At 43.3% G+C, this 19,863-nt stretch overlaps 1 protein-coding gene across 1 annotated transcript in view; it reads right to left on the bottom strand.

Moving 5' to 3' along the window:
• LOC119501714 (adenylate cyclase type 9-like) overlaps positions 1 to 14,391 on the bottom strand; it is a 44,920-nt gene extending 30,529 nt beyond the window's left edge. The window contains exon 1 of the mRNA XM_037792286.1: positions 11,001 to 14,391. Coding sequence (XP_037648214.1) covers positions 11,001 to 12,807 — 1,807 coding nt within the window. The 5' untranslated portion in view covers positions 12,808 to 14,391. The remainder of the gene's footprint in view (positions 1 to 11,000) is intronic.
• Between the last annotated feature and the right edge of the window lie 5,472 nt (positions 14,392 to 19,863).

Raw genomic sequence — 19,863 nt, 5'->3', positions numbered from 1 at the left:
CCACCTCCACACAACAGAGCATTGCATGGCTTCACTGCATTACCCCACCAGTTTAATGCGAGCTAATGGAGCAGCTGAAAATGTGGAGTCAAAGCACATTATTCTTCCATTTCACCGTACCAGATGCGCCGGGGGGGAATAAATGGAGTGTTAAAAGTGTAAAGGGGCTGTGACAGGTCTTGGACAAGTCTCTGTTCTCTTTTAAATGTGGCTAGAGCTGAACAAGGGAGTAACAATTGGGAATCATAGAAGAAGGGAGAAATAAGTTATATATGTATATATTTTAGGGCTGTCAAAGTTAACGCCATAATAACGCATTAATGCAATTTTTTTTTAACGCCAGTAATTTCTTTAACACATTAATCAATCTTTCAGAGGTTGTAGCAGCCTAAGTTTTAAAGCTAAAGTGAAGATGCAGGAATCCATTGGCACAAACCATGTCATGCTAGTTTGTCGCTAAATAACGCTCCAAACTTGCGCAAAATTTTGGAGAAGAAAAACTGTCATGGCCATTTTTAAAGGGGTCCCTTGACCTCTGACCTCAAGATATGTGAATGTAAATGGGTTCTATTGGTACCCACGAGTCTTCCCTTTACAGACATGCCCACTTTATGATAATCACATGCAGTTTTGGGGCAAGTCATAGTCAAGTCAGCACACTGACACACTGACAGCTGTTGTTGCCTGTTGGGCTGCAGTTTGCCATGTTATGATCTGAGCATATTTCTTATGCTAAATGCAGTACCTGTGAGGGTTTCTGGACAATAATTGTCATTGTTTTGTGTTGTTAAATGATTTCCAATAATAAATATATACATACATTTGAATAAAGCAAACGTATTTGCCCACTGCCATGTTGATAAGCGTAATAAATACTTGACAAATCTCCCTTTAAGGTTCATTTTGAAGAGATATAAAATGTGCGATTAGTTTGCGATGAACCACCATTAACTATGGACAATCGCGCGATTAGTCGTTTTCAATGTCATGGCTGAATATTTAGATGATTTCGTCAACGTGGAAGTGACGCAAGATTTCAGAATGAGACTTCTCCGAGCAAACACACAGACCGGATCAAGCGAAAGATAAAGAAAAAACGTACATTGACGGAACGGAATTGCTCTGAGCGATTACATAGCAGCCTGTTTAGCATCTGCTGTCAGTAGCGCTCCGGCTCAATACAGAAAATCGTTCTCCGCATAAGTCACTTAGACACAGAAACATGGGAAAAGAGGGTCCTGGTTGAAAAATACCGACGTTACCTTTTAAAAAAAATGGGAATAAGAAAGAAGTCTGCTGAGAAGTCACTGCCATTAAGATTGATATGTGCGCTTACTTTAGTAAATTAATAAGGCAAGAAGTTTCTGATTAAAGTGAAACAGCGTGTGCTATAGACAGCATGTGCTATAGACAGCGTGTGCTATAGACAGCATGTTGCGTAGCATGTTGTACTCCACATGCTACATGTGTTTGTTCTCCAGGCTCAGCCATGTTTGCTGCTCGCATGCGTGGCTCCTCATCAGACGGACAGTAGAGGCCTCTGATATCAGGCTCTCTCATCCACCTCGCCCTGGGTCGTCTCTGTCAGAGTAGATAGAGGCAGGACACTACACCACTGAGCCAACAGGACAGCTGTCCCCTACAGGGGGGACTGAGAGGTCTCCAGGGACTGAGAGGTCTCCAGGGCCTGCCGACACTTGTCAGGATTAAGTGGAGTTCAAGAGGATGCGTAGATGTTCCGAGGAAAATCTCCAACGGTAACGGCTCAATAGAAAGTTCACTGGGCCACGCAGGTAAGATTATTTGCAGCCTTTTGAAAAAAAAAAAAAAAGAAATACGCTCTCCGCTTTCCTGCTCTTGATACAGAAAGTCATTACACCACATGAGTACAAATCTATTACTGCTTGCTGGGTCGAAGCAGCGAACAATACCCTTGCAGCACAGCCCTCCTGTACGAGTACAGGTAGTCCAATCCTGCTGAGTAACAGTGTGACACAGCAGATAAACCGAAATGACTGCAGCTATAAAAACCCAGCTAATCACCACATCGTAGACCTTCAATAACCTTGCCACGACAGGCCCCATGTTTGCAGAGCATGACAAAGGGATCCTGAAGCTCTGCAGACTCGCTCAGTATGAAAAGGCCAAAGATGATAAATGATGAGATGGCGTTGCTGCGGGCTACAATGCCATGCTGTGCTGTGCTGAACCATAGCACAGGGCAACGCTGTACAGTGCAGAGGGTGATGTATTATGCCATTACGCTCTCGGCAGAGCTGTAATCTACCATGCAGAGCCAAGGTGTTCCAGGCAGGGCTCGGTCACTGCAATACAATATAGCAGCTTAGAGTCCCCCTGGCAGTTTGTTCCCTGGCAGCCTCTGAAGGGCCACGTTCCCCTCACACACTTCAGATGAAAGGGCAGCTACAGAACGCAGTATGCATGTGTAATAGTAATCCATGGATCTATTTACCTACTGCTTTTATAAACCATCCCAACAGCTGCCACCCCAGCCGAACCACACTCTAGCTCTATGTCTTCCCCTCCTTACCTCCTCCTTGTAGTAAGCTACTCCACTTGACTATCAACCTCCCCCTGTCTTTCTACAGTAGGGCTGAATGCTGTGTTCGCATACTGATTTGGACTCAAGACTCTAGAGTCTAGACGAAAAATTATGCCAGGTATTTGATTTGCTTGCAGGGGGAGAAGACAGCTGTGTATATATTAGGGTGAAAAGGCCAAATCGTTTAACTTTTTGTCAAGCGCAGCGGTGTGTAGACTGACAGCGCGTACACACAAGCACACACACAGTACTTTAGGTGTGAAATCCAGAGGCTTAAATGTGTACAGCCTTCCTTTCTCTGCTTGGGGTTCACACTAGAGCTCAATGCTGAGGTCCAGTTACATGGAGGCTTAGTGTAATGGTGGTGAGGCAACGCTGCTGCAGTTCTACTCTCAAGTGCAGAGTGGACCAACACTACTGGAGTCTCAGACTGGACTGGACCACAGTTAAGGACAGTTCATCTACGATCTAGGGCTGGGACAATTCACCTATCTCCTGATTCGATGCTATCACGATACTTGGGTGCCGATTCGATATGTATTGCGATTTTTAAGTATTGCAATTCTTCAAGTATTGCAATCAATATTATGATTTATTGCGATTTTTGTTAACTTTTTCAACACTTAGACCATGGGAAAAAGTTGAATCATACACTTCTAGGGACTTTTAATTTGAAAAATAACTAAATTAATACATTAAAGTGTTTGATTTTCAGCATGTATGTAGTCAGAGATGTCCTGAAGTCAAATATATCAGTCATTGTCAGGCATTATTTATTTTTCCAGCAACCCAAAAAATCAAAGAATAGACAATTCCCTCACAAACTTGTGGTATTGTCTTTTTAATTTATAAGGGACATGTAATATTTTACACTTCTGTTGAATACAATCCAATCAATCTTATTTCCATATATGTATTTTTTATATACAGTTCTCTTTGTTAACACCTTATTTTGAAAACCGGACGTAGTCACACGTGTATACTTCTGCTAACTTCTCCAAGTCCGTCGCTAGCTCTCCCGTCAGCTCCGCTCTCTTAATACATCCATGATCAGCTCCATCGGGGCCGTTTGAATGCATTTAACATAAATGTCAGTATATGGGTGCTCTACAGTTGTAGCGTCGGCTGATTTGACCACGGAGATGAGAGCGACGGCCGGCTTGACCGCATGTTACCGCGATACAATAACATTTCCTGTCCATGACTGAGTTAACATGCAGCTTTAGCCATGATGTCTAGCTCTGCTTTTCCTGGCAATGTGTGAAACCCAAAGTGTTTCCATACTTTACTGGATGTGTAGTGTTTACCACCTTGGATTTAATATGTGAGGGTGCAGGTCGTATCCATGCAGACCCTCCGCTGTTTTGTACTTCCTTGTTGCAGCCGGCTGCGGTTTGTTTTGGTTGACGGATACGGAACGGATACGACGTCACGTTACTCAGACTACAACAATAAAAGCGGTAACTTCCTTCTACCTCTGCATAGACTCAAATGAAGCAAATATATTCTGGCAATAAAAAAAAAATGGCGATACATAGGTGAATTGATTTTTTTGCCCACCCCTACTACTTTCCCTGTCTAGTTCTCTCCTTCCATTCCTGCGTCTTTAAGTATAAACTCAATAACCAGCCTCATTTACCGTTTCTCAAGGTCAGAGGCAGCAGCCATTATAAGTAATTCTCCACTGAGCCTCGGGCGAATACTGTACACTTCGCTGACAGACAGTACATCCCTATGGAATAGCATTCACAGGGTTGGTGAAGGAATGTGTGTGTGTGCATGTGAGTCTCCCGAAAGAACAAATGGTTCTCCCAATAACCAATACCTGCTGCAGAGCATGAAGTAATAAGGCCAGAGTGAAGGGACACCGAACATTCATCACAAGGACCATTTGCAGCTAATTTCTGCTCGGTGCTCAAATCAATCTTAATGTAGCTAATCAATTATTGCTCTGAAGACTTAAAAGGTGTACAAGGAATCGGGACAAATTAATATTGTGGACCAGAATACAAATTATCCTCCCGTTTTAGAGCCAGCACGAGTCCCTGGCCTCTTTTGATATCCACACGACGTGAAACTCCTCTCTTGTTGCCTCATCATAAATAAACACAGCCACGACAGAATCATTATACGCAATCAATATCATTTGCTGTGATATAAACGGCTGGCTGGCAGGTGGCTGGTGTGTTCGGGGCCGGGATAACGCCAGGCCAGTGTGGGAGGATATGATGATGGAGGATTACTAACACTAATCACTTTAGCCAAGAGATTACCAAGTTTTGCGTTATTAGAAATCACCCGCAGGGCCAACGGGAGGGGAGAGATATACTGTACGCGGCCGCCCGGCACAGCTTCGCTCAGCAGGTTAACTTAGAAAAGGTCATGCTCACAATTTCAAATGGAATCTGAGAACGTGCCTTACCTCGAGGCGGCGGGTTACTGAGAATCTGCAGTACATAATGAGTATTAGTGGAAAAGGGGCTGCGCAATTATACGAGAAGAGCTGTCAGAAGCTCAAATTAATGAAAATGTTCTTTAGATCATTAAAGTGGAGCAACAAGTGCTCATTTGGGTTATTTCTCATATTTTTTTTCATTCATTCACGCTGAGCTACAGCCACAACCTGGAAGGTTCACAGCTGGAGAGAGGAGGGAGGACGCATACAAAACAGGAAGACTCTCGAAAGCATGTAGAGTCTTTTAAACCTGCAATAACTGATTTGTTTTTGTCCACTTGGGGACAGCGGAAACAAGTTGTGAACTCAGCAATGACATACTGTGCGTTCTAATACCTATACTACTACTACCGTCCTATTTAGTATGCCAGAAAAAGGTTTAGTATGTCCCGATACATAGTATGTCAAATGCAGTATGCCAAAAATACCAGGATGTCCTACTACATGCGGTCGCATTTTGCAGGATACAAGCTAGCATGCTTTTCTGGCTATTCTGACCCACAATCCTCTGCGCAGCGGATATACTGTATGAGCAAGAGTAGAGTTGTTCTGAAATCGATACCAGTATCGGAAATGCCTCCGATACTGCCCAAAATTTGGTTTCGGGTATCGCCGAGTACGTCAGTCTATGAACTGATCTGATACCATAATTTATTAACCCAGAAGAAAATCAGATGCTGTTGGGTCGTGTCTAGAAGGGAACCCGCAAATTGCAAAATCTGAGACTTGCTGCCTGATGACCTGTCCTAACCTCAACTATCCAAGGTCAATGCCTAACCTTAACTGTTTCGCAAGAGTTTCCCCAGTTTGCTGGTTCCCTTCTAGCCACTACCGTGCTGTTGTCGCCCTGGATGTATCATCCCTGCCACTGGCAACTACTGTTTTAGAGCAGCAAAGAAGAACTGATTGCAGGTAGTTTGTCACGCGACGATAGCAAACAACAACTGTGAGGTGCTAGTGGAGAGTGTAACGGTAACGGTAGTCAGAGCGAGGAAAATGTCCATTCCCATTTGGCAATATTTCAGTGGAAAATCCAACAAGCTGTTTAACAATATTAATAATAATAATAACTATATTTGTTTTTATCGCACTGGTATCGGATCGGTGCTCGGTATCGGCCGATACCGCAAGTTCAGGTATCAAAATCGGTATCGGTAAGGAAAAAATGGTATGGGTCAATGTTCAAGGTACAATGTCGTGACAAATCAGTATGTCCCAATTGTATGCATACTGCATGCAACAGTATGTACTTTGTAAGAGCAGCTGCCGTATGTACTAAAAGTAAATAAAAAAGTAATGCAATTTGGAACATAGCCATATCGTCGACGACGCTATGAGAGCGGTGAGAGTGAACCGAAACAGTAAAGTTGAACAGATAAACAATGAGCTGAAAGTCACTATGAAGCTCAGTGAAGCCGAGAGGAGCTGATTCATCACTAGTTATAAGCTTTCTCTTTCACATTGTTTTCACATTGTTATTTCATACAATTATTGCTGATTTAAAGTCTGCCACTCAAACACTGGAGCAATCTTGTCATTGTATTCAAAGACATTTGAAACAGATGAGATCTGTAACACTATTGTACTGTTAATTCATTAAAGCAAGAACCGGTAATGACGCTAATAGCTACATTTTCTCCAAATCGCATTGTAACGCACACAACCCTCAGGCAACATTCATTTCCCCTGGAAACAAAGGCTGCTTGAAACAGAGAAGAACCATCTCTGGCTGCTCTCTGTGGTGATTCTGTCATCAGCACAAAGATAATAGACCACACTGACAGTCTCCTCCGAAGGGATAATCTTCTGCAGGTGCCATCATTCTGCATTAAGCACAAAAGGAGAGACATAGACGGGTACTTTCCAGAGAAACGGAGCCAAATATAGCTCCCATTTCCAGTAAGGAAAAAATGCACAACAGCGTCTGGCCTCGTGTGCAGCCCCTCATGGAGACAAACACACACAAAGAGCCGTGTACAGAGAGCCTTGTGGGCTGCACTGCTCAGATCATCTCAGTGTATGCTTCAAACGAGCTGTGCTGTGGTTTAAGACAGGGCTGCAACTAACCATCTCTTTCATTATCGACCATTTCCTCAATTCATTGATTAATCATTTGATCATTACAGATGAATTGAATTGATATTTTTAGTAGGGCTGTCAAATTTAATGTGATAATGTGTTAATGCAAATTAACGCCACTAATTTCTTTAACGCATTAATGCAAACGATCTTTCTGAGGTTGTAGCAGGCTCAATTTTAAAGCTAAAGTCAAGATACTGCTATCATATCATGTAGAAAACCTAATGAATCCATTGTTACCAACCATGTCATACTAGCTTGTCGTGAAGGACGCGAAATCACGCTCCAAACTTGCGCTAAATTTTGGCGAGGAAAAACTGTCATGGCCATTTTCGAAGGGGTCCCTTGACCTCTGACCTCAAGATATGTGAATGAAAATGGGTTCTATGGGTACCCATGAGTCTCCTCTTTACATACATGCCCACTTTATGATAATCACATGCAGTTTGGGGGCAATCATAGTCAAGTCAGCACACTGACACTCTGACTGCTGTTGTTGCTTGTTGGGATGCAGTTTGCCATGTTATGATTTGAGCATATAATATCTTTTATGCTAAATGTAGTACCTGTGAGGGTTTTCTGGACAATATTGGTCATTGTTTTGTGTTGTTAATTGATTTCCAATAATAAATATATACATTTATTTGCATAAAGCAGCATATTTGTCCACTCCCATGTTGATAAGAGTATAAAAATACTTGACAAATCTCCCTTTAAGGTACATTTTGAACAGACAAAAAATGTGTGATTAATCACAATTAACTATGGACAATCATGAATAAATATTTTTCATCAATTGATAGTCCTAATAATTAGATAAATGATATATTGTTTAAGTTGCTTTTCATGCAAAAATACCAATAATTCTCTGGTTCCAGCATCTCCGGTGTGAGGGTTTGTTGCTTTTCTATGTTTTATATCATTGCAAACTGAATATTTGGGGTTTTGGACTGATAGTTGTTTGAAGACATCACCCTGGGCTTGATCCAACTGTAAACAGCATTTATAGATTAAACAGCTAAATGAGAAAATAATCAGCAGATTAGTCCACGAGGAAAAACATTTTTGTTATTCTTTGTGCCAACTAGCGCTGAAATAATTAATAAAAAAATAAAAATAATTAGTGAGTTAATCATCAGATAATGAATCAACAAATGTGATATTGATTAAATCTTTGAAAATGATCTGTGAAGCAAAAATGCCAAACATTCACCGCTTCTCAAAAGTGAGGTTTTGCTGTTTATCCTCTGAAGACATCACCTTTGTCTGTAGCAGGCACTCTCTTATGACATTCTACAGACTAAACTATTCAGATTAAGCAGAATGGAAAATAATCATTAGTTAGAGGCACAAAACTATTTGCAATGTTGTGACGCTGTCTTGCTTAACCTCAAACACCAGCGATCACCCAGTGGGATGTAAACCGAGCCACCACATCTCCATTTGTTACTGAAACCACAGGCCTCGGGTCAGCGCCGAGGAGCCGACAGGATGCAGCTGCAGCACTCGACCGACCACACGCGGCTGCACCTCATGTGAACCTCTGCCACAATGAGCCACAAATAGCGTATAATTACAGCAGGAAGATATAAATAAGAGAGTATGAACTTTCAAACGTGTGCACCTACAGGATGAGATAAATAAACTTGAAGCTACAGTGGATCTGTAAAACCACTCATACGCCGAAAACTATTTGTGAGAGAGTGAAACATCGCACTGACTCGAAAAGGACATAAAAAATACATAGAAGACAGCTGCACAGCAATCAGCGCCTTGGTCAGAGCAATTTACGTCTGAGTCAGGCAACGGGGACCGGCCCCGGCCAGGATCCACGCCTGGCTGCGATGGTACCCAAGTGATTAACACAGACCGAGCCAGACAGAGGAGGGAATTTTACAGCACCGGAGCACAACTCTCTCCTGACAGCCGGTGCTCTCACTGGCACAGCGGATCTGGAGGGAGAGGATAAATCTTAGGAGGGGATATACAATACAATACAATACATGACGGGGGAAAAGAAAGAAGTTGAGGAGAAAAACGAGGTGAGGTGGGGTGATAACAATGTGGGTAACACATTTATCTTCACAATAAAAAGACGGACAACAGCAAGAGTGGTAGTCACTCATTAATCTAACAGATGGGAAAATGCAGGCCCATAAATCACTCCTGCAGGCTGGTAAACAAGAGGCGCTTTCGCTCCATCTTGTTCCGTTGACAGGTCACAGCACTGATTTCCAGGCCGAAATAATGGAAATGTGTGTGTGTATCCTGCAGGTATAACACTTTTTGATAGTTTGCGCGCACAAATTATTAATGTGCACACTTGAATTGCTAATTTGTATGAATTACCGGCTCATATTAATCCACGCCTGAAATGCTCAGACGTGCAAACCTCCAAGGGGAGCACATTCAGAGTCTATTGAAACTAAAATAAACCTGAAATGCTAATTCAAAAGGGCACATGAGCACCATCTGCACTACCTTAGTCAGACACTGTCACTTCACTTCGCACTGGCTGATATCGGATCAGCGAGCCTTGAATGATGAAAAGAGCCATTAAGCCAACGTTTAGTTACACTGGGGCGATTTGCATAAATGTATCAAATAAAAGCGGCAGAGGAGAAGTTTAGAGGCGAGGGAAAAAGAGAGGATAAGATAGAGGGGTGAAGATAAAGCCGCAGGCAAATCTCTATTAGAGGAGGGCGACAGTTGCATTAAGTTGTAAAGCAATCCCCGGGGTTCAGAGCGAGGTTAAGAGAACGGGACACATCGAGGACGTCTGGAAGGCAATGTAATTGAACAAGGGGACAAAGAGTAGGCAGAGACAGGGTGAGGAGGGGAAGGATGGGAAAGAAGATGGCGTCTGTCTGTGATACAGTCACTTAATACCAACACCAGAGGGCACGCAACGGACTCAAACCCTTTGCCGGCCCATTTGTTCCGGGTATGGGATGCTAAAACCCAGACTGCAGTCAAAAGGCGCATGCTCGCCCCATGCATTCTTAAATAGCTCCTTCAGTGACAGGCTGCTTCACCTGCGGTGTGAAAGAGAGATACTGCAGGTCCTCCAGGTGCTGTAACACTCTACATCAACATATACTAAAGGATTGTCTGACCTAACGTGGACAACCGGTGAAAAATATCACTTCATTACCGAGGTTGGAATTGAAATTAAAAAAAGGAATATATGATAAAGATTGAGTTAACTGTTTAAGTTATGGAGAAGGGGTAGGACCATGTGTAGACTGTACTGCTACTCCTTTTCGAACATGTAACATTTATATATATATATATATATATATATATATATGACTGTACGAAAATATGCAAGATAATCATATTGTTTGTTTTCATGAACTGCAGAAACGCTTTAAATGTTGCGGCCACAAGGAATTTTGGGGCGCCGTTATCTCCTTTCCTTTGGTAAAGGATGGTCCGTGTATCCTATGCTAAAGGAGATAAGAAAGGAAGCATTGAAGCACCTTTCCTTAACATTTAGAGAACCTTCCTAAGCAAAAAAAAAGACTTTTCGACCTTGATCAATGCAAATGCTCCCCTGCCACTGTTCTGATCCACCAGGGGAGTGAACTGCAGAGATGCTGGCACAAGTAGAAACAGTTCCTCTAGGGATGGGCATAACAGGACATTAACTTAAGCACTTAAAAATGCCTAGAAAGCTTTGTGGGCTCATGTGGGAATAATTGCAGCGATAAGTCTCGCAGTTGCAGCCAAATTTGTAGCAACTGCTGCTGACTTTGGCCTTCTATTATCCTTGTTATAAATTCAACAAACACAGTCTACCTTTCACATACTGCAAGATAAAATAAAACATGAATTAACACAACATTTACTCAACTCACTACATCTATACTTGGCAGATGCCACATTTCACAGAGCACCTACCTTTGAGCTGGTCAGCCACCACACTGTGTCCTATTCTCTCAATCACTTGTCCGTCCTCATGCTGGTAGCGGTCATCCAGGAAGTTGGCGGTGGCCTGCGACAGGTGGACCTTCCCAGCCACTCCCAGCTGCTCCATTAGGTTGGCCAGGTTGACGTCGTTTGACCAAACGTCAAACTTGAAGCGCTTCATTCCCAGGATGCCACACAACACGGTGCCAGTGTGGACGCCCACCCGCATGTTGACCATCTCCCTCTTCTCCTGGCAGAACTGTTCGATAGCCTGAATCATGCCCAGGCCCATCTCCACGCAGCAATAGGCGTGGTCTGGTCTGGGTTCAGGACAACCAGCCACACAGTAGTAACAGTCTCCCAGAGTGCTGATCTTTTCGCATCCTGTGAGCTCACAAAGTCGATCAAAACGTCCAAACAAGTCATTTAGAAGGCCGACGAGGGCATGGGCGGATTTGTTGGCAGACATTTTTGTGAAACCCACGATGTCTGCGAAGAGGATGCTGACGGGCTCCATCCGTTTCATGTTGAAAGGTCTGAAGATTATGTGGCCACGAGGGATGGAGGTTTTCTTGCGTTTATTGTTTTTAGGGCTGGAGATGACAGCTGCCGCGCCGCTGGTGGAGTATCGTTTGACAGAGTTATCACCTATCTCCTCGTCGCCCTGCTTCATCAGTTCGTCAGCCACGAGTCTGGGCATGACGGAGTGGATCATCCGCTCCTTCAAGGCTTTCTCCACCTCCAGATCTTTGCCGTGCATGATAGCTTGCCCCACCTTAAGGAAGGTGCTGCGCGACCGCACCTCTGACATGATGAACAGGTGGATGCCGATGGCGTGGGCGCAGAGGTGGAGCAGAGCTTTGGCTGGGCCGAGCCAACATAGCGTATCCCAGTCTGACTGAGAGGCGAAGCTCCAGTTCGCCCCTGCCTGGGTCAGGTGCAGCCAGCCCAAACTCTCAAAAACGACGGAGTAGAGAAACCCGAGCACGACTGAAGCGTAGAGGCGAACGTGGAGAACGCTGTAGAGCAACAGAAGAACCTCGATACACAGGGAGAAGGTGCCTACAGGAGAAAGACACGGGGACCAGGGGTTACCTCCCAGAGGCCTGTCATAGGACAGGTTGTATGTGGGTCCCATGCCACTGTACTCTTCCAGATCGAGTGTGGGAGTCTCCGGGTCCCTGAAGCTTGATGTCTGGATCTGGGGGGCCAGGGTCAGGGCAAAGGTCACGACGATGAGCAGCAGAGATACTAGGTTGTAGCAGCGAGAGTAGAGCTTAGTGAACGTTAGGAGGAAGAGAAGGAGGCAGAAAAGGAGGAAGGACGCGGTGGGAAGGAGAAAGGCAGTCCTGTCGCAGCGGGAAGGGTTGGCGGCAAAGTAGGATCCCCAGAGGAGGGCGGCGGCGACCAGGTAGAAGAGCACAAAGCGGAAGCGCCGCCGGGTCTGAGGGAAACACCGCTCTCTACAGGCCTCCTCCAGGATCGAAGAGTCGAACTTCGGGTCCCAGAAATGACCGGCGGATCTCTCAAAAAGCTGAGGCATCTTCCTCTGAGAGCGAAAGCTCTTGACCGCCGGCCTCCTGGCGCCGGACTCTCCAGAGCTGCAGCTGGAGGAAATGCTGTACTTGCAGTGTTTGGCCCCCACCATGAAACCTCCCCCGATTGAACCCAGCGGCCCGCCTACATGCTTGTGTTTGACACCGCTGCCAATCCTCACCGAGACGCCTCCATCTCCACTTGAGTCACAGCTCACTTCTGTGTTGCGAGGCAGCAGTTGTTGATGTTGGGGGGATGCCATGTTGTTGTTGTTTTATCCAAAAAATCTATGCAGAAGGGACAGTTGTTTCAAAGTTGATAAAGAAGTAAGGCAAAGAATGGGGCAGCAGTATAACAACTATAGGGCGATGATTGTTTAACTCTTAAAAGTGAAAAAAGGAGAGCACAAACAAGAGAAAAATTCCACTGAGTTAGCAGAGTAGTGGCTGTAGAAACACCAGCAGACCCTCCAAACAGTTGGAATAGTTCATTATTGCACCTCTTGACGTCAATCCCTGCATTCCTTTTGAAGCACTTGAGACTGCTAGGTTCACTCTCTGCTTGCTCTGTTCCTGTCCAAATCCACTCAGCTGCCCGCACACTGTTTCACTCATTGGAAAAGTATTTGGGGGGAAAAAAGAAACACTAAAGAAATATGTTTAAAAGCTTGTTCTTGAGAAGTGTGGAATATCAGATCCAGTCCATTTCCCTGTTCTCCTCTCAGCTCCTCTGGGGGATATATACACAGTAATAGCTCCTGAACTTCACCCTGTTTTGTTTACATGTCTGAGCACAACTCCATCCACAACACATCCTCCGCACTGTTTGCTTTCACTCCACATGCTTGTTTGACCTCTTTAGTCAGAAAAAAGGCGCAGCTTTTAATTCTAAGACGCAGATCAACTCCAGGTATCTGCCATAAAAACTGCCATCAGCGCTTTTTTATTCATACCCACATGCTCCTTTGCTGCTGGGGGCCTAATCGAGACTATTTCCGTGCACGGATCCTCGTCCTTTCCTGACTTTCTCCTCGGGAGTCTCCAGCCAAAGCCCACAGGGAGCAGATCACATGTGCACGGAGGTCTGTCTTGCAGGAGACGAATGCATGAGACGTGGTGCGCAGAAAATACCCGACCAAACTGCTGTCAGTGTGCAGACAGACACGCTCCTCCTGCAGGACTGTGCACCAGCAGACAGTATAGTGTTGGATCGGTATTCAGCTTTGGTGTCCACAATCACGCACAATGTCGCCAATGCATCGTCCCAGTGCGCCTTAAGGCTGGTAATGTGACCATGCTGGTTCCAGGCTGTGTGTTCTGTCACAAAGACAGCTGAGGAAAAAAAGAAAATGCAGCCTTGGAGCAGATGAAGTGTCGTCCAGTCTCCTTTTCTCTGAAGTAAACTTTGCAGACGACGAAAACCCGGAGAGAGTCTGGCTAATTAAAAAGGTCTCCACACCTCCAACACCAAGAGTCCCACAGGTCACAGCTGAGTGCAGACACTTTAATTCAATTTCTCCTGGATGCACTAGAGAATATCTTCATATACCTCCAAAGAATCCCTCTTAAATCCAAGAACACAGCCTTTAATGGCTCAGGGCTGCTGCTGCTGCTGCTGCTGCATCGTCCAGCCTCTCTCTATTCCCTGCAGCGTCCACACACACAGTGAGATGAGATGATGTCTTTTATCTGACCAGCATCATCAGTGCGCTGCTGTTGCTGTTGCTGCAGCGTCGATACCTGCACGGACCGTTGTGCGCGCTTCACCAGGCTGCGCGGTGGATCATCTCTCTGTGGCTGCAGACACCATCTTCTGACAGCCGTCCAGCCAAGAGGAGTGTGTGTGTGTGCGTGTGAAGCAAGTCAGAACAACATAGGGATGATTTCCGCTTTTTTCTTTCAAAATAAAACACTATGTGCATTTAATGGCCTATAATAAAAACTACAGTGTAGCCTACTTCTAGGCTCTGCAACATAACGCACTTAAATTCACACTAAAGACGACATGAAAAAAATATTATTTTGTATTATTATTATTACTATTATTATTTTAATATGGGGATTATCATATTATATTTGATTTTGTTTGGCTGTTTGTTTCTTTAACAAAAACAAAGATGAAACATGTTTTCCTCTACTTATAATATGTATACTTAAAGGGACTGTTTGTAACTTCTTACACATATAAATCACGTGGGTCGGTGTCCCATGCACGCTTGCGTATGCGTGTGGGGGCCGGAGTCTTTGCTGTAGTCTACACTCCACACTGCAGAAGAGTTAGTTTAGCTCTGAGAATATCTAGTGAATGTACAGTGGACGTTTGTGCAGAAATAACTGCTGCAGCTCCTCCAGACCAACAGAGGTTTCCCGTGTCTTGTGAAGTGACGGGGCTCCGCAGCGAGAAACGTTACCGTCTCCGACCAAAACTCCGGTGTCTCCCGTTCCCTCCGGCCGCGGTCGGAAGGCTGAGGCAGGAAAAGCCAACACTAGGATCATGGAGAGACCTTCGTCTGGTCAGCTAACATTACTGCCAAGCAGCTGAAATATAGATCGTGGTTTTAGCTGACGTGTGTCGCCTCACTGTTTTGAGCGATGCTCGTTCATGTCTATTTGGAGCGAGCACAAGCACGAGCCCGACGCTGACTTTCGTTGACTTAACGGCCACAAGTGTCGCTGTTAACAAGCATTTCTGATTCTTACAAACAGTCCCTTTAAATATGGAAACTAATAAACAAAGTGTGCTCTAAAATGTGAGCCTTTTTTTTAAATCAAGGACATTTAGTTTGGAAAAACATGCATGTGCTTCCGTTTAGGTGGTTATTGTTGACTTGACGTTGCTGTCTGTGTTCGTGGAGCAGAGGAGAGAATAAGAGCTGACTAGTGATGGGAGGGGTACAGGCGAGGTACGTGCACGCGCTTCGTGGAAAGACTGGAAGGTAACGAGCACGTATCTTAGAGAAGGAAGGGTGGGGACGTCTGTGCACCTTCAGTTCAACCATGAAGCCCCTCCACCCTGCTGTCTCTCCCACCACATAGAGCCCTTTACAATGAGAATAAACTGCTTAATTTGATATGGATGTAAATGTCTGCCTTGGGATGACAGCTGAGGAAAAATGAAGAGTTGTGAAATATAATTATTTTATTGAAGCCACAGGAGAAGCCGACCCTAAAAAGACAAGGTCACTGGATGCTCAAATTTAATAGGAATATTGGATTATATTAATGTTATTATGAGGGATGAAATTATTCAATTAAAGTCAGCACATAAATTCAGTACGGCACACTGCAATATTTCAGCACCCTCAAGATGATTAAAAAGAAACAGTGCCTTTTCAGGGATGAGACATAATAATCCTACAGTGTGCAGCTCAGTCTAGTGACCTGAAGAAACCTCTGCTGCTTTATTCTGTTGTCAGTCGCCTGAGAGAAATATTAAACAGCAGCCCTCTGTGTTCAGCACTGTGGCGTCACGGTTGAACAATATATTGAGAGGAAGCTCAGGAGGGACTGCAGACACCAAACCACCTGCATGTAGGGGAACAAAAAAGCATGTCCTTTATGACAGGAATGAAAAGACTTCCTCTCCATTTAGATCTGAGTGTGAATTACAATGCAATTAGTTGGCATTGATTGATTAATAAAGCTTGTTTACATAGAACTGGCAGGTTTCAGAGCACACAATTCACTCTGCAAAAGTCTAAAGAAAAGTTTAAAAAGAGGGGGATCAATTACACTGAACAATACAGTATCCAATGCATATGTTACATGTTTATTTATTGGTTTTCTATTTAACCTTTATTTAACCAGGCAAGTCAATTAAGAACTCATTCTTATTTACTATAGAGTGTGACAGGATTGAATCCTGAAACCCAGAAATGAGTTCGCATTTTAGCACTTCCGGTTCCCTCGTCTGGTAGTCAATGGGTTTTTAGTTAGATGCCTGAAATAAGGTCTGTGGTTAACACAAGCTGAAGAGATTTTAATGTTTTGTTCTACGATATAAAACATGTCAGTAAATATCCGACTTGAACTGGAAGTGCTAAAATGCGAACTCATTTCCGGGTTTCAGGACTCATTCCTGTAGCACTCTATTGTAAATAAGAATTTGTTCTTAATTGACTTGCCTGGTTAAATAAAGGTTAAATAGAAAACAAATACACAAACATGTATCACACGCATTGGATACTGCATTGTTCAGTGTAAGTGATCCCTCTTTTTAGACTTTTCTTTAGACTTTTGCAGAGTAAATTTTGCGATTTGAAACCTGCCAGTTCTACGTAAACAAGCTTACAATGCTAACTCTGCATTGTAATTTGGAAGCCTTTAAGTTTCTTTAAAAAGGTGGTTGCTAACAAGTGGCTAAATGATTCTACTAAACGTCATCACGCCAACTCGTGCACCTTTACAGCCTTGTTGCGTAAACTCACGCTCATGTGACCTTAGTTCGTTTAAAGACGATCTTAAACATTTGTTTGCCACAGTGCTTGTTTTCTGCAATAGTCCAAAACTTAATGGATAAATCCCATTGTTTTCTTTTTGTTGTTGTTGAGGGAACACAGTGCGATGCTAACTTCCTGGTTGGCCTACAAAAATACGTCATCCCAGGAGCACTCTATGGCAAAGCTATGATCTAACAAGCAAACATGTCGGCCTATGTCTGTTTTGTTTGTGCCTAAAATCTCAAAGATATTCTTTACAGTAAAAAATATTTTTGTTTTTAAAACAAGTTCATAAAGCAGGATTTTGTGCAGGTCATAAAAAAAAAATGTGTTTTACACAAAGCCCCAGTGTCTTTGATTTATGCATAAGAGACTGTTTTAGCATTTGAGTACTTATGAACTTTATTTTCAATTTGCAGTCTCCTTATAATCTATGCAAAATCATGCTTGATGAAAAGTAAAAATATTCTCACAGAGAAACATGTGTAGATTTAAGTCAGTGTGTATGGGTGCGCACTACTAGCAAAACTACACTCACACCCAAACATCCATCCACCACACACACACCCTCCCCACTTCCAGTCACGACAAACTGTTGGTGCATTGCAGCTACAAGATAAAACCCATAAATCCTTTCAAATCCAAAAGTGAGGGATTGAACCTTCAAAGAAAAGAGACTGAGACATGAATGTAGGCAGAGTTGTGAAAGAGAGCTGTAAACAAGACGGAAAGAGAGAAAGAAAATTAGCTTTGTACAAGTTTTGATCTGTCTGTTTTCTTGTTTGAGTCTCACCTGATAAAGATTTCATCACAATAACCACAAAGTTTCACTACCTAGTCAATCAGAAATCTTTATTCTTGATGATCAAGCTTCCAAAGTTGGGCCAAGATTAATTCAAATTTTTATACCAAAACAACAAAAAAGTTAATCAACAACTACTTTAATGGGACACACATCCATTCCAGATCTAATTCACAGATACATTAAAATAACTGATGCTGAAATATACCAAAAAGCACAACCACACAACGTCATTAGCCCAAGCTATCACCCTATCACTATGATGAGTGGTAGTCAGTGGTCTGTAGAACTTTTTACACTTTTACACAGCACTCTCTAGTGGGCATCTTCTGGATCTGCAGTGTACAGCATACTAAACACATCCAGTGGAGCACACGCACTCAAACAAACAGAGAAAATTAGGCAAATGTGTGTGTTTGTTAGTTTTCTTTTGTTGTTATGCTTCAGATTTTAGCTTCAGGGAAAGCACTCTTCACAATGGGGTTAGTGAGGGAGGACACAGAGGGAACTGGAAGTGCATTTGTCCATGAGTTCACTTTTTGGAAGTCTAGGTAACATTAGGCTATTACTACTTATCTTATCTTTTGGTTATTTAGGCAACTGTTTGACATTTTGGTAGCTTGTTTCATGTCTGTTCTTTTCTCATGTCTTCCAAAGCTCACCTCGTTATATCTGGCTTGGTTATACCGCACAGAAACCGCAGTGTAAAAGTCTTAGGAAGGGTTATATGTGCCGGACTTCTTCTGGAGATTCTGCTGGTTGCATAGCAACCCATGGTAGCTAAGTTACCGCGTCCGGCCAAGAAGTAGCCCGGTGTTGGATAGAAGTGTAACCAAAATGTCAAACTATTTTAAGCAATTTGACCATGCCATACTCCTGGGTAGTTCACTGAGGTAGGCTTACATAAGAGTTTGCAGCTATGACATGTGTCACAGCAAAACCATTGCGGCTCTATAGGTCAGTACTCGGGTCTTGGGGTGCGTTCCAAATTTCTTTTTACCTTTTAGTACATACTGCAACTGCCCTTACAAAGTACGTATTGTACTGCATACAGTTGAGACATACCACTTTGTCACAACTTTGCACCTTGAACTTTGACCCTCTTGCTCATATATATCTGCTGGCTGGATACAGTAGTAGGACATCCTGGTATTTTTTGGCATTTGACATTCAGGTTGCGTCCGAAAATCCACACTAACATGCTGTTTAGTACGCCAAAACAGTATGTGAGATATTTGAGTACGTCTGAAACCTTAGTATGAAACCAATAGTTACGTGAATTGCATACTATTTGCGGTGAAATATTACAGTATGCAACGCTGGACACTACGGCGGCATAAACATCCCACAATGCAATGCAGTAGTGACGACAACGGACGTTGACGGACAGCTCTTTAATATCAATAATACTTAAATTTAACTGTAAATATAATATTGCGTAATATATCATTTAATTTAGGCTAATTCAGACTTTGATTATCACAAACAGTCGTTTTGGTCACATGAGGTTGGCACAGGTTGCCATGGTTACGCGTCTCCAACCGGCAAGGAGGCCCTCTGGAAGTGACGACGTAAATTACTGCTCAGTGCGTCCGAACAGATACAAACTACTGTTCATTCACACAAAAGTGTGTTGAACGATAGTACACATACTGGGTATGTAGTGCATAGTGTGCGATTTCGGACAAAGCCACTATGTACTGGGACATACTAAATCTTTTTCTGGCATACTAAAGAGTATGGTAGTATGGGTGTTGTAATGCACAGCTTCTTTCCACAGAGGTCAGGGGTCAACTCATGAGTCCTCCACTTTACCTTTACCTCCAGCCCACTTTTTGTTTGTACAATTGTATAGCCGGAGGTGTTCAGTACACATACACAGCCTACTTCAATGCCCATTTAGAGAGTTTACATAGAAAAATCAATAAATAGCTTCCTATCCTGCAGAAGAAATGTCTAGAGACAGCTATAATCCAAACTTCCTTCATGTATTCTATTTTTTTATGGTCATTCAGCTCAAAAGAAAAAAAGCTGGGAAGCTTATCGTTCAAGGAAAAAAAAAAAATCATAACACAGTA

This window comes from Sebastes umbrosus, chromosome 14 (genome assembly GCF_015220745.1).
Source record: "Sebastes umbrosus isolate fSebUmb1 chromosome 14, fSebUmb1.pri, whole genome shotgun sequence".
Lineage (NCBI taxonomy): Eukaryota > Metazoa > Chordata > Actinopteri > Perciformes > Sebastidae > Sebastes > Sebastes umbrosus.
The sequence above is the reverse complement of the archived record's forward strand: the minus strand, read 5'-3'. Positions and strand labels throughout refer to the sequence as shown.